At 42.0% G+C, this 12,582-nt stretch overlaps 2 protein-coding genes across 2 annotated transcripts in view; one reads left to right on the top strand and one right to left on the bottom strand.

The window, feature by feature from the left end:
* Positions 1–1,788, top strand: part of filip1l (filamin A interacting protein 1-like) — a 70,783-nt gene extending 68,995 nt beyond the window's left edge. The window contains exon 6 of the mRNA XM_040141970.1: positions 1,137–1,788. Coding sequence (XP_039997904.1) covers positions 1,137–1,352 — 216 coding nt within the window. The 3' untranslated portion in view covers positions 1,353–1,788. The remainder of the gene's footprint in view (positions 1–1,136) is intronic.
* Positions 1,789–2,065: 277 nt separating this feature from the next.
* LOC120798034 (epithelial cell-transforming sequence 2 oncogene-like) lies at positions 2,066–12,251 on the bottom strand. The gene is made up of 21 exons (XM_040141971.1): positions 12,102–12,251; positions 10,741–10,853; positions 10,366–10,528; positions 10,011–10,266; positions 9,588–9,825; positions 8,691–8,826; positions 8,336–8,501; positions 7,431–7,559; positions 7,221–7,313; positions 6,228–6,434; positions 6,001–6,104; positions 5,714–5,872; positions 5,546–5,632; positions 4,928–5,037; positions 4,668–4,815; positions 4,151–4,224; positions 3,867–4,023; positions 3,360–3,425; positions 3,134–3,222; positions 2,834–3,006; positions 2,066–2,684 (listed from the first exon to the last, which is right to left on the bottom strand). The coding sequence occupies exons 1-21, from the start codon at positions 12,249–12,251 to the stop codon at positions 2,551–2,553; spliced, it is 2,952 nt and encodes a 983-aa protein (XP_039997905.1). The 3' UTR covers positions 2,066–2,550.
* Between the last annotated feature and the right edge of the window lie 331 nt (positions 12,252–12,582).

Here is a 12,582-nt window from a genome sequence, read left to right as displayed (position 1 = left end):
AGCAAAGCAGTGAGTTGTTTAAGAATCTGAGAAATGCGATGTTTCCCGTGATATTTCCTTCTCCTGTTTGTAGATTGTACCGCAAAAACGGCCAAACATTAAGCAACATACTCACACTGTTATTATTATAAGAATCAACTGGGGCTAGGTTATTAGTTGTTTTCCATGCAGTGTAGGAGGTTAATCATTCTAAACAAAAAAAAACTACACAAAAAACCCCACACATTTCTAGGGCTGAGAGTAATGATTATTTTCATTATGAGTTACTGATTTATCCATCACTCATTTTGTCTATAAAGTGTCAGAAAATAGTGAAAAATTCCCTCTATATTTTATAAATGATCAGAATAGTCTCAGATTAATTTTCTTTTCGTCGATTCATCGAGTAATTGCTGCAGCTTTACACATTTTACCTTATTTGAATTTTTCTCCGGAAAAGCACACTTACAGGACACTGAACAGTGTACAAAAGATGCATTAACTGAAAAAGAAATTATTGTAACCAACAATGTAAAATCATGTAACTCTGAACATGTAACCATATGCAACATTCTCAAAAGGATGTTATGCATTTCCATAGCCACCTAGTCACTGGGAACACTGGTTACAATTTTAATATTACACAGTGGAACTGTAATATATAGACAATAAAATATAGAGACAATTATACTCTCTCATCCAGTTACTATGAGATAGTTGTTTTGATCATCCAAAAAAAAAAAAACCCCAAAGTTTATTTTCTTTGGCTTTGTCCCTAACAGAGTTCTTTTAGGGACAAAGCCAAAGTGCAGCAGTCATGCAGTAAAAGCTTGGCACTGTGGTCGTTTACTGTTCATAAAGTTTGATTTGATATCATCTAGTGGTCATTATCAGTATTGCATCAGATCTTGACTGAACTACTGGAAACAATTCAGCCCGTGGATCAAGTCACCGCCATCGTCTGGTCAAAACTGCAAACCTACCTTTTGTGTCTATAACCCTTTCCTGCATAATGTATACCCCATTTCCTCCCCACTTCTTCCTCATTTACTCTGTTGTATTTTAAAAACAAATAATTGAAAGCTCAGCCTTTAAAACAACAGTATCCCCACTCTATGTCAGACTCTATTTCATTATCTATCTGCGTTTTTCCACAGATACCTCTAGAAGCATTCCGACGACCGGGACCTACCAGAATCCCCAAACCGAAAAGCTACGGCTCCCAGAAAGGGACAAACGGCACGGCAGCAAACCTGGCACTGCAGAACAAGAATCAGCCGCCACAGGCGCATCTAACCACGGGAAAAGAGCAGCACGCCCACGTGCCTGGAGCACACAACAACAACCCAAATCTAGTGAACCGCAGACTGTGACATCAGTGATACTTGTTAATTTGTTCATCTTTTGGTAACAAGATTCTTTTTTTTTTCTTTTTAATCTTTTGAGGTAGAAGGTCATCTTACAGTATATCTCACCCACTCTAAAATCATCCTCATGGTTCCTAGACATCTAAAACAAGGGATTTTCTTAGTGTCTTTTTTTGCATAAAGACTACATGCAATAGAAAATTAACAGTAAAATGAAAACTGTCAGTACCGCTTTATTCTTTTTTAATCTTTTAAGATAAGAACTGTTCCGCTATAACCTAATCCTTATCTACGGTGGTCTGAAAACTGCAAAAGGCTACTGTTTGTTGTGTCAATATTATGTTCAATGTGTACAGACTTTAAAAAAAAAAAAATTAAAAAAACATTTTTAGAGAGTAGTTCCAATGTAGATTCATTTAATAAATGAGAGTAAATTATTTACAGACACAGATTTGTGTGAGGATGTCACTGTGATCAAAATAAATGGAACTGAAGAGTAATTTTAGAACACAAAGTGTGTTAGATTGTCATGTTGTGGAATGAAAATCAATGTTTATTTGTGTTGTGAGTATTTGTGTTCATCTTTGATGTATTTATCTGTTGCAGTTGATGCAGACAATGAAACAACCATTTATCCATTTCTAGGGATGGAACACAGATATTTTTAAAATAAGCGGCAATAATGTACATAAGTGTATAACTGATGTGTTGTAATGCAGCTCCTTGACAGCGATAATCTCTCAAATGTGACATTTGTGTTATTTTTGGTTATCAATAAAGACTTTTTATACCTTGAACAAGAGAATGTCTCTGATCTGATTATAAAAAAACCACTCGCAACAGAGCAACAAAGTGACAAACCCGAATAATTCACAGTGATACTATGAAGCTGCATACATTAATAAGAAAGACATGCACACTTAGTGAAAGCCAAGTTAAGACATAGAGTTGGACAGAAATATTTTAACTTGTAAAACAAATCTTTCTGCTCAGATATTATGTCTGGAAATACTTTTAAGGTGAAAGTGAGACATCCAGAATGCTATGTAAACGGCGGCAGGAGTGCTGCGTCTTTATATCATGTCATTGCGTAGAAAAGATTTTCTCTTGAGATCTTCTGACCTCTGTAATCTGAAAACAAAACAAAACACCAACAGTGTGTCCAAACCTCCTGGTGTCTTGCTGGTGTGTCGCCTCTGCACCGTCACTGATGTCCTGTCAGAGCAGAGTCGATGGCTGAACGCAGCACAGACAGGAAGTGATCTCTCTCCTCACCTCTTTGTGTGGCACAGACCCAGGAACGACAAGGGCCCTCCAGGACAAAGGCATGGCACACATCTAGGCAGACAGACACATTAATGTTACTGGAACTTTCAGGATTTATCAAGAAGAAGGCCCAAGATTATATAATCATATACTGGAGATTACTGAAAAATACCAAAATGCTAACGTTATTGACTATATTCTTCATAGGGTACCTAACTTACAGCGTGTGTGAGTGATCTCTCTGACAGCCAGGCTGGTGAGGGCCACAGAGGCCAGGAAAGTGTGTGTGCTCCTCTGAGCCAACGTGAAAGGTGTGTGATGCACGTTTCGCCGTGTCAGCACCAAAGCGTCGTTAAACAGGAAGAGGCCCACCTCAGACACCTGCTCGTAGGTCCTAATCATGCACGTACACACAAACACGCAGGATGGACGTAGGAATGTAGGTTATGATTTAGTTAGACACGCAGGCTTGCATTATTTTCAGTGTGGTTATGCAGCGTTTCCTGTGAACGTGCTACTACCTGAGAGAGTCTGGAATCTGTTCATCAGGACTCCTGAGCAAAGCAGCGTCCTGAGTTATTATCAGCTGCCGGTTTCCCTCATTGAGCTTCTACACACACATACGCAACACACAACACGGTCATAACAAAATGCTACAACTTTTATTTATGAGTACAGCAGTAGTAGCATGCGTTTCAAGAGCGAGTGGAAGGGAATAAAACGGAGGTAAGGAGCTGTGTTTTTTACCGGACAGCCTTGAATCAGCTGCTGTGTTTCCTCCATCAGTCTGTCTCTCTCTGAGTTACGCTTCAACTGAAACGGGAAGAAAAAAAACCCAAAACATTTATGTAATTATTGCAGTTTTGCACATTTAATACAAACTATAGTATTTGTATAAAAGAGTGGAGTAGAGTCATATTCAAGTGGGCTATAAGCTGGCACACCCGGCATGTGTTAGGTGTTCGTGTTGTCTGCTCGTGATGATGGTTGTGACATAAAACAAATATCAACAGCAAATATCAATGGGTCTCATGGTTTCTACGGTATATAAACACAATACAGTGAAAATAACTAAACACATTAAAAATGTTTTAACAGTTTTGTAGCTTACACTAAATGATCAAAACAAAAAAAAACAAAAAACAAAATTATATACAGATTAAAAATGATTTTTTTAAAAGATGACAGGTGGATTTTCAAATCATTGTTAGAGTCGCATGTACAGTATCTGTATCCCGTGTTCAGCTGCCATACCTTTTGTATGAATTCTCTGTAGCGTAGCATTGTGCTGAGGGCAGAGGACAGGTGTGTGTGGTCAGGGTGACCAGGGTGTGTGTGTAAAGACAGAGCTTGAAGCAGAGTCACATACTCCTCTGTTCTCCACACTGGGCACAGCAGCAGCTCCTGTAGGCTTCGCACACACACATATACAGACGTGTTTTCACACACTGTGGTTTGATGTATACATGTTGTTTTTGGTCAAATATGGATATTGATTGGAAAACACAACATATAAGTGTATATGTGTGTGCTGTTACCTCAGCATGTGTGTTGCAAGAGTTCTGTCTGCTCTTTTCAGGAAAGCCCGAAATGCAGGTTTTGTCTCCCTGCACTGACACACACACACACACACACACACACACACACACACACACACACACACACACACACACACACACACACACACACACACACACACGCACAACCACACACCATTCTTTGCTTACATATCATATAACAAAACTGTTGAACTGGCTGTTCATAAAATTATAATATATTATACCTTTAACCGAATTAGCCAGAGATACTGTGTATTTGATTATTATAATCTTATAAAAACCCACAAAGCTGATGTCTCTCAAACTGTCTTCACAAGCTCCAGCTCATAAAACCACTGACCAAATGCAGAATAAAAGCAGTGCAGAGATCAGACAGAGGCAAAGGCTCTCTCAAGGTGCTGTACAAAACTAAAACTTAAATAGAACTAGTTGAACTAGCTATCTTGAGGTGCCTCTGATATGAATGGGTGGCAACGAACACATTGTTTGCCTTTACCTTGTCGATGGTGCACAGGGCAGTGGTGTAGTTGTTAAGGTAGTTGGTGTAGACTCTGAGGCCTGAGCACAGTTTTACAAACACATCTCCAATACGCTGCTCTGGACCCCACTGCTGCAGCCTTGCATGTAAATCTACCTGAAACACTCTGCAACAAACACACACACACACACGCAGATACACTTATCATGCCACGTCCAGACAGACGGATGCAAACAAGACAGTATCATACAAATATTTCGGTGTGTGTGTAAGCGTACCTGTTGAGCCCCAGTATTTGTGTGACAGGGTTGAAGATAATCTGGATGTCTGCATAGCTGAGAATGGCTCGGTTGGAGTTCAGAGCTGCTGTAAGAGGCTCCTGGTACACCTTCACCACAGAGCATGGACATGTATCAATTAAATACCTCGGTTTTCTAACACTGACTGTTCTCTTCTGCTCTCACCTCCACCTAAATGAACAAACACAACACCTTCTGGGTGGGTGATGGCTCTGAAAACACATACGTTATCCTGCCCATGTCGGAGACTAATAAAAAAAAGTGGGACAATATATAGGCCATGCAGCTGCAGAACCATGATTTGTTTCATATCTGAAACACCTCGTTTAAAATTGCATTATATATACTCCCCACAGTTTACTGAAGGGATGAGTTCCTATAAGTTTGCATCCGTTTTCTGAACTTGACTAGACAGCATTATCTAATATCCATTCAGTTTCAGGGGAAATGGTTCTAAGTCTGATTAAACGTCATGTCCAGTGGGACTGCACCTGCACCAAGCGATAGCCTCTCGGCAACTAAACGTGTGATAATGTCACCGAATTTCCTGAAACGTTACACTCTGCGAATCATCAAGCTAAAAAATGGAAGGTATACCTTCAGCACAGCGCCCAGTCTCCCCAGATAAAGACACTCGCTGTGGTGCAGCTCTCTGGCAACTACACCTCTCCAATCGAACACCGCCTAAAGGCAAAACAACGACCCATAAAGATGAAGCGTGCTCCTTTCATCTTCTCTGGATGGACAAATTCAAAGTGCACACACTTGTGGTAGCTCAGGTAGGGATCTCTGTGAGCTATGTGGTGCCAACGAGAAGTCATCTGCTTCTTTGGTTCTCCCCTTGTCCTCTGGACTACGGTCTTCTCCCTCCTTCTCCTCACTCCATCTTGACAGGAAGATGGCAAGAAACTGCAGCGGTCTGGTCTGAAGAAGCAAGAGCAGAAATTAGGAATTAGACAATTGGACTGACAGGATGCTATCCATGGCTAATATTTTTTGCCATGGGCTTATGGTAATTGCGTATTACAAAACTCCTGTACAGTCATTCCCACCTCTTCCTGTCTGGTGAGAGCAGTGAGTCCCTCAGTCAGAGCCTCACTCACATCTTTAGACACAGAAAGCTCCTCAAGGCAGATTTTCTCCCCCAGAAAATGACCTATAAATATATTAAGAGATTCTTCAGCAAGTTTACAGGACACGGAGTATGCACACATGTGTTTCAACTTGCTATTGGTGCTGCGTGTGCCTGTATTTGAATCTACATGTGTGTGAGACCCACCCAGAGCTCGGCCCCTGGCCAGGAGACTGACTTGCTGTAGTTGTGGCCCCGGGCAGCTCCTCAGCTCCCCCAGAGCCTCCTCCATCCACTTGGCCTGTCTGCACCAGCCCTGCAATATACTCTCACACACGTACTGGAATGCCGGGGCTGCTGGTTGCTGGTTCGGTGGCCCGGTGCACACACTGCTGTCAGACCACTCACTCAGGACTGGGAGAGGGTAAGTGTTGATTAAAAGAAAAAAAAAACAAAACAAAAAAACCCCACAAAAAACAAAAACACGTTACTTGTGGCTTTAACATGACGCAGTCTTGCTTAATTTGGAGACAATAGTGGTTACAATAGTGACAGCAAGGGCGTTTTAATACTAAAGCTAACAGGGGTTGAAAGGCTGCTTTGTCCAAAAAAATGCAAAAAATGAGAGTCTTCTTGTTTTGTATAGATGTTTTTGATAACGGATTGAGGCCAGCGCCAACCACAGCGCCAAATATATATAATGTGTTTCCTATTGCTTCTTCACAATAAAAGCCATCCTTTATTTCCTGAGCAGTAACTTAATGCAGCCCTGATACATTGTAAAGAGAGTGAACAGTAAACTATGCTGATGCACACACGTGAAGACATTTTGGATCCAACGTGGGAACGGCGGACCCCGACACTAACAATGAAAAGTACTGTACTATACTATACTACAGAGAAGGAATTACTGAATGTAAATACATTGCACAGATTTGCAGAACAAAATGTCAACCATAAATAGTATCAGAAATGGGGTTTGATTTCATGAAAACTTTGAACTTTAAGTATTTCAAGAAAGTCAAGATAACCCAATGGCCCAAGAATCACATTGGGCGCCTGCTGGCTTGGATATTTTCGGAGGTGTTAGTGGTAGTTTTGAGGACACAATGACTATATTGCTAAACTTTGGGCTCTTGGCAAACATTTTTCAGTTGAAGTTTCACAGCTGAGTTAAAGTCTTGTGCATGGGAGACTCACTGTTCTGGAAACTTCCGCTGACAAGACCCATCGGTGCCCAAACCTCCAGACCAGTCAAAGTAGAGAGAGTCTGGATGAGAGCCACTCCTGATGCTGTGGGAATGAGAGCAAGTGAGAGAGACAGAGAGACAGGGAATGGGAGTTAGTGACACAGAAGCAGAAACACTGACAGGAACACAGAGAAGCGTGTGTGTGTCCACATCTACCTACCAGATGCAGCCAGTGGGGAGAAGATGTCAATCCCTCCTCCGTCCTCAGTCGGTGCCACCCAGCCACACAGTTTTTCCCAGAATTCTCTGTGGTTGGGGGTCAGTAAAGTCCTCTCTGACAAGCTGCTACCTGAAGGGTCAAAGATAAAAAACAATGACGATTATTAAACTGAAAAAAGGTCTGAAAATAAGGTTCCTTTAAATGTCAACTTTTCAGAAACGAAGACTTGAAACTGTTTTCAGTTTAAAGAACCTGCATTTCCATCTTTAACCAATCAGGTTTGAAGGGGATTTCGTAAACCAAGGGATCAGAGCATTTTCCCAAACCACAGACAACCAGATTACCCTTAAATTTAACTTAAAACATGACATTAAGGTTCAAGTTTTGGTTATTTTTTCCGATCTGTTATTAGTAACCAGTTGAGGTGATGTCATTAGATGACAAACTTGAAAGTCTCATGGCATGAAGTAACGCTAAAAATACACCTTGTGTTCCAGTAAAATCAGCTTTCCAAACGATGACCTCATGGGCAAAAAGGATAACTCTGACTAAGTAAATTAATCAGCGTGCTACAGAGTTATGTTGTTGAATCCACAAGGTACTTTGTATGTATCTGGTATTTTAAATTTAGATGAGAAGGTGAGCCCTACGTAAACTAAAATTCAACTTTAATGTAATATTTATGATAATTAGTCTTGGGCCAGCACTTAGCCAAAAGATGAGGATAGCCATGGACATGGAAAAAAAAGGTGCTATCCTAATAGAATAAGCCATGAAATGGTTTAAGCAGATGTGTTTCACAGTATCCTCAGAGATAAACTTTTAGCACTGTAGGCTCCAGTTGGACTGGAATGAGGCCTGGCAGTGTTTCCAAGCATTAAGGATACAGGATTATTAATTCTCACTGTGAAGCAGATGGATTTCTTCCGTTCCTCCTGGAGCTAGCAGGCCCAGCCTCTGCGCTCTCTGCCCAAAAACAGCCCTCTCCACCTGGGTTAACAGAGCTGAGAGAGTCCCTCTGTGGTCGTACACAACCACAGTCACTCCTGCCTTCACACCACTCAGCACCAACTGGATTGAGCATGGGGAAAGAGAGAAACAGCAGACAGGGAGAATTTTTTTTTTTTTTAATCTTCCCAATGCATTTTTAAAAAACGTTCAATTCCACATCTACAATGTTATCTTCCTCTCTATTCCATAGTACAAAAGAGATTGAGGATTAGGCCGAGAGACGGGACGACTCCTAAATTTTCCTCTTACCTCATAGGCAGGAATTCTGTTGGAGATCAGCAATAAGAGGGCAGGAGTCGTGCGATGGATGGGCGAGACTGTCTTTTGTGGTGCAGGTCCGTAGGTGAAGGAGGACAGCGCAGCACTGGCTTTGTTCAGTCTTTCGCTAGAAGAGGATATATGGTTTGATTTCAAATATAAATCACACCTTAATACATTAGCGTGTCTTGTGAAGCTTGCCATTTCCGAGACACTTTCTGAGAAAGAGTTTACAACAGGGGCGAGGAAATAGGTTCCATCATGGGCCATAACTGTTCAGTGGTGGGGTCGCCATTTTACAGCCGCAGTGGAAACACAGGCTTATACACGGTATGCTTTCGACGTGTTTCGATGGTTTGCTTCTTTTAGCTCGTTCAACATTCATAAAAACAGCAGGTGTCATTTTTCCCATTAGTGAGAGAGGACTGAAACAGAATTAGAGCGATCTATATTAATACTCATTTTGCAAAAAATAACTCAACATGAAAATGTTTGCTCTGTGTTGCACCACCAGACTAGAGATGTAATTTATAAGAGATTTACTATTGACTGACTGTATCTACTGATAGTAGATTTGTGGAAAATAATATAAAGGTTTTGATGTAAAGTATGAAAGTGAAAAGTTCAGGGGCCAAATATTTTTGTTGGAGGGCCCCATTGGCTCACGGCTGCCGTTTGCCTACCACTGGTTTACAGAATCATGGAGGTTTGAAAATGACCCGCTTCTCCTGGCAAATGTCCGGTTAACTGACAGCTTCACAAGGATAGGAATCATTGCAGAGCTCTTGTTTTGTATTGTCTCATAAATGTGTAGGTCACTGTATCTGAAAACACAGGTATCTGTTCTGAATAGAAGGTTATATCACTAAAACAGTTTCAGACGATCACCCGAACGAACTGGAGGCCTGGACTCTCTCCACCCTCTGAGCTTCCCTCATGGACTGTCCCCCGCCCAGGTTAAGACAGAGGCTGGAAGAGCCAACAGTCCTCGGAGGCCAGGAGAGGGAGGGCCAAGAGCTGAATGTTATCCCAGAGCTAGGCCTCCTCCCTGTGAGGGTACTTCCACCTCTGACTCCTTCTTGCTTTGTGTAGCTGCCCCATGCTCTCCTGGTTCTCATAGATAGCCCTGCAAATATCACAGATATAAGCTACTTCGGCTTTACTTACCACAAAGAGAAGAGCAGTAAAAACAAAACATGAGTAATTTAAAAGTTCTTGAGATAAACCCACAACTTTGATAACACTTCAAAAACTTGTTAGGTTTATTTTAAGACCTTGCTGATTCGTTTGATTTCTTTCTTTCCCACTCACTCTTCTCCTCCTGAATTTTTTCTCTGATCATCTGCCTGATCCTCCTCTCCTGCCTCCTCTCTTCCTCCTCCTCCGTCATCCCTGTGCTTTGCTGGTTGAGGGTCCCGTACTGCTCTGCCGCCTCTCGGGGAGTGAGCCAGTCCAGTGTGGAGACGCAGGAGACATAGTGGCTCTTCCATGCTCCAAACTCTTTTTCTCCAGGGGCGTAGGGAAGGAACCAGCCTCTTCGGATGCATCGACCTGCCCAGATACAGTCCTGAAGAAAGGACGGACCAGAAGGTTTATTCCTTTTTATTAAGACCTGATCAGTGGCCCACAACTAAATTTCAAATACCTCTTTTTGTGGGCTTCTCACCTGTTCAGCCAGGACCCTCCAGTGCCAGCTGACTTGGGCAGCGGAGCAGAGATCACGAGGGGACAGGAATGACATCACATACAGCGACAGAAACCGAGGCAGCACCACCGTGAAGTCCACTTTAATCACAGGAACCATCCCGATCAGTAAATCCCTACAGTACCTGCTCAGATAGTCAGAGGATTTTCATTTTAAAGCCCGTAAATCTAATTTAATTAACCAAGTTTTGTTTGAAGCTGAGAAAAAACACAACAAAACAGTAATCAGAGAAATTCTCAACAAAAAGAGGTGTGAAGGGTGGCAAGAGATTAATAACATGTAATGGTAATGATATAAATACACATAAAAAAAGAAAGTGGTTAGGAATGACCTTACTTGAGCTGTGACTTGGTGCAGCGTGTGAGCAGAGAATGCAGCAGGTGTTTCCTCTGCTTGTCAGTCCACAGATCAAACCAGTGGAGCAGAAGGTTCATCCTGTCCTCAAATAACTGGGAGTAAATGGAGACGTGACAGCAACAAGCCTAAGACAACTTAAGGAAGCTGCACCTCGCTGCATAGGAGTCGGCCCGCTTTGCCAAAAGCTACAAACTGGCTTTCGAAAAAACACTGGTGAAGACCATGGGACAGGCAAAAGTCCAGATACTTATTAAAAACAAACAAAAAAAAGACTAATGGTGTGATCACGGCTGAAAAATGTTAGTCTGATGAGACCATGACTAAAACCAACCTAGAGCTGAGTCAAGTCTTGCTTTACTTTTTCAATACACATGTGTAATGAATTGCAAACCATTTATGTTAGCCTTTCTGAACCCCCCCCCCCATTATCTCAATTTATTCACATTTATTTCTTACAGATTGAGGTAAATATTGGCTCCTACCTCTTATGGCTTTTCCTCACACAAATAACGCTGAAAGGTTAATGTTAGTGATATTTTGTGCAGCAGGGTAGGAGTTAAATAAAAAGAAATGATAAAGGCCTCTGTCCCCCCACTGTGTGCATTAGTTTATGCTGTTAATCTTTTTTTTTTTTTTTTTGCTGACATTCAAATGGTGTTAATCTACTTTGAGGATAGTTTTTGAGTAAACAGCTTGTGTGAGTCATTTTTCAAAGGGGAATAAACAATAAAGCCCTGACTGTGCGTCGAAGGTCTGCATTTTTTTTTTTTCTTCATTCACTTACATAAAATGCTACAGTGGCTATAATAAGGGGCATTATCATTTACTTCATCTGTATTCAAATAAAGGCAAATTAAGGGACTTCGGCCTGCATGCTCAGAGTCTTTTTTTTTGTACTACTTCGAGGCAAACAGTAAGGTACAGTGTCGGTTAAATTATAAATCAACAAATTTAATTTCCCATATGTCTTTAATTGCGCAAGGTCGACTGGAGGCAAAGAAGGGACGCCAGTTTGCGCACCTCTTCCAAATCGGCCAGTTAACCAAACCAAAGTTGACCAAAGTGTTGTTGCGCGTTAGGAATATTGACAACACATACAAAACCCAGAACATTAGGCCGTCGTGTTAAGGTTTTAAGGCTTTTTATGCAATCTACAACATCATCACCACAATACGGCTTTTAAAAAGAAGTATCAGAGGGCGGCGGGTTTTCGTGTGGCGCACAGGGCTATGATCTGGCCATCCCTGCCACCTGGTGGCGATTATTAAAAAAGCAACCTAATATCATCTCAAAGTTCATTCTGTAACCCCCCCGGTTCTGTCGGTATTTGTTCCTCTGACCTGCAGGTTGCTCTGCTTGTTGTTCAGGGGAGTCCAGGCGCTGAAGCGGGTGTCGGACCGCAGGCTGCGCGCTTGCTGCGGTTCGCGGTCCGCCCGGCTCGGCTGCCACCGCGTCACCGAGTGAAGACCTGATCTCAGGTTCGTCTCCATGTACATTCACACCGAGCGACGCCTCACTTGGGGGAAAACGCCCGGAGCTCCGTTTAAATCAGTGAACTCCTACTTTACCGTCAGATTTCCCGCTCCTCTAAGGAAATACCCGCTGACAGGCTGCCATTGTGCTGCTCTGCTCCCAGTAACCTTAGAGACGCATCAACAAAAAGGATGAGCGCATTCCTTCGCACAGCTTATCCCATCCCTCCTGCGCATAAATAACAAGAAGGGCTAAGGTCTGTGATCATGAAACAGACAGCAGGTTGTCATCATAAACAAGCATGATGTAAATAACCTCTCAATAATGTTTAAATACCATTCATCAATT

Source organism: Xiphias gladius, chromosome 13 (genome assembly GCF_016859285.1).
Source record: "Xiphias gladius isolate SHS-SW01 ecotype Sanya breed wild chromosome 13, ASM1685928v1, whole genome shotgun sequence".
In the NCBI taxonomy this organism is placed as follows: domain Eukaryota; kingdom Metazoa; phylum Chordata; class Actinopteri; order Istiophoriformes; family Xiphiidae; genus Xiphias; species Xiphias gladius.
This window is presented reverse-complemented; position numbering and strand designations above follow the sequence as displayed.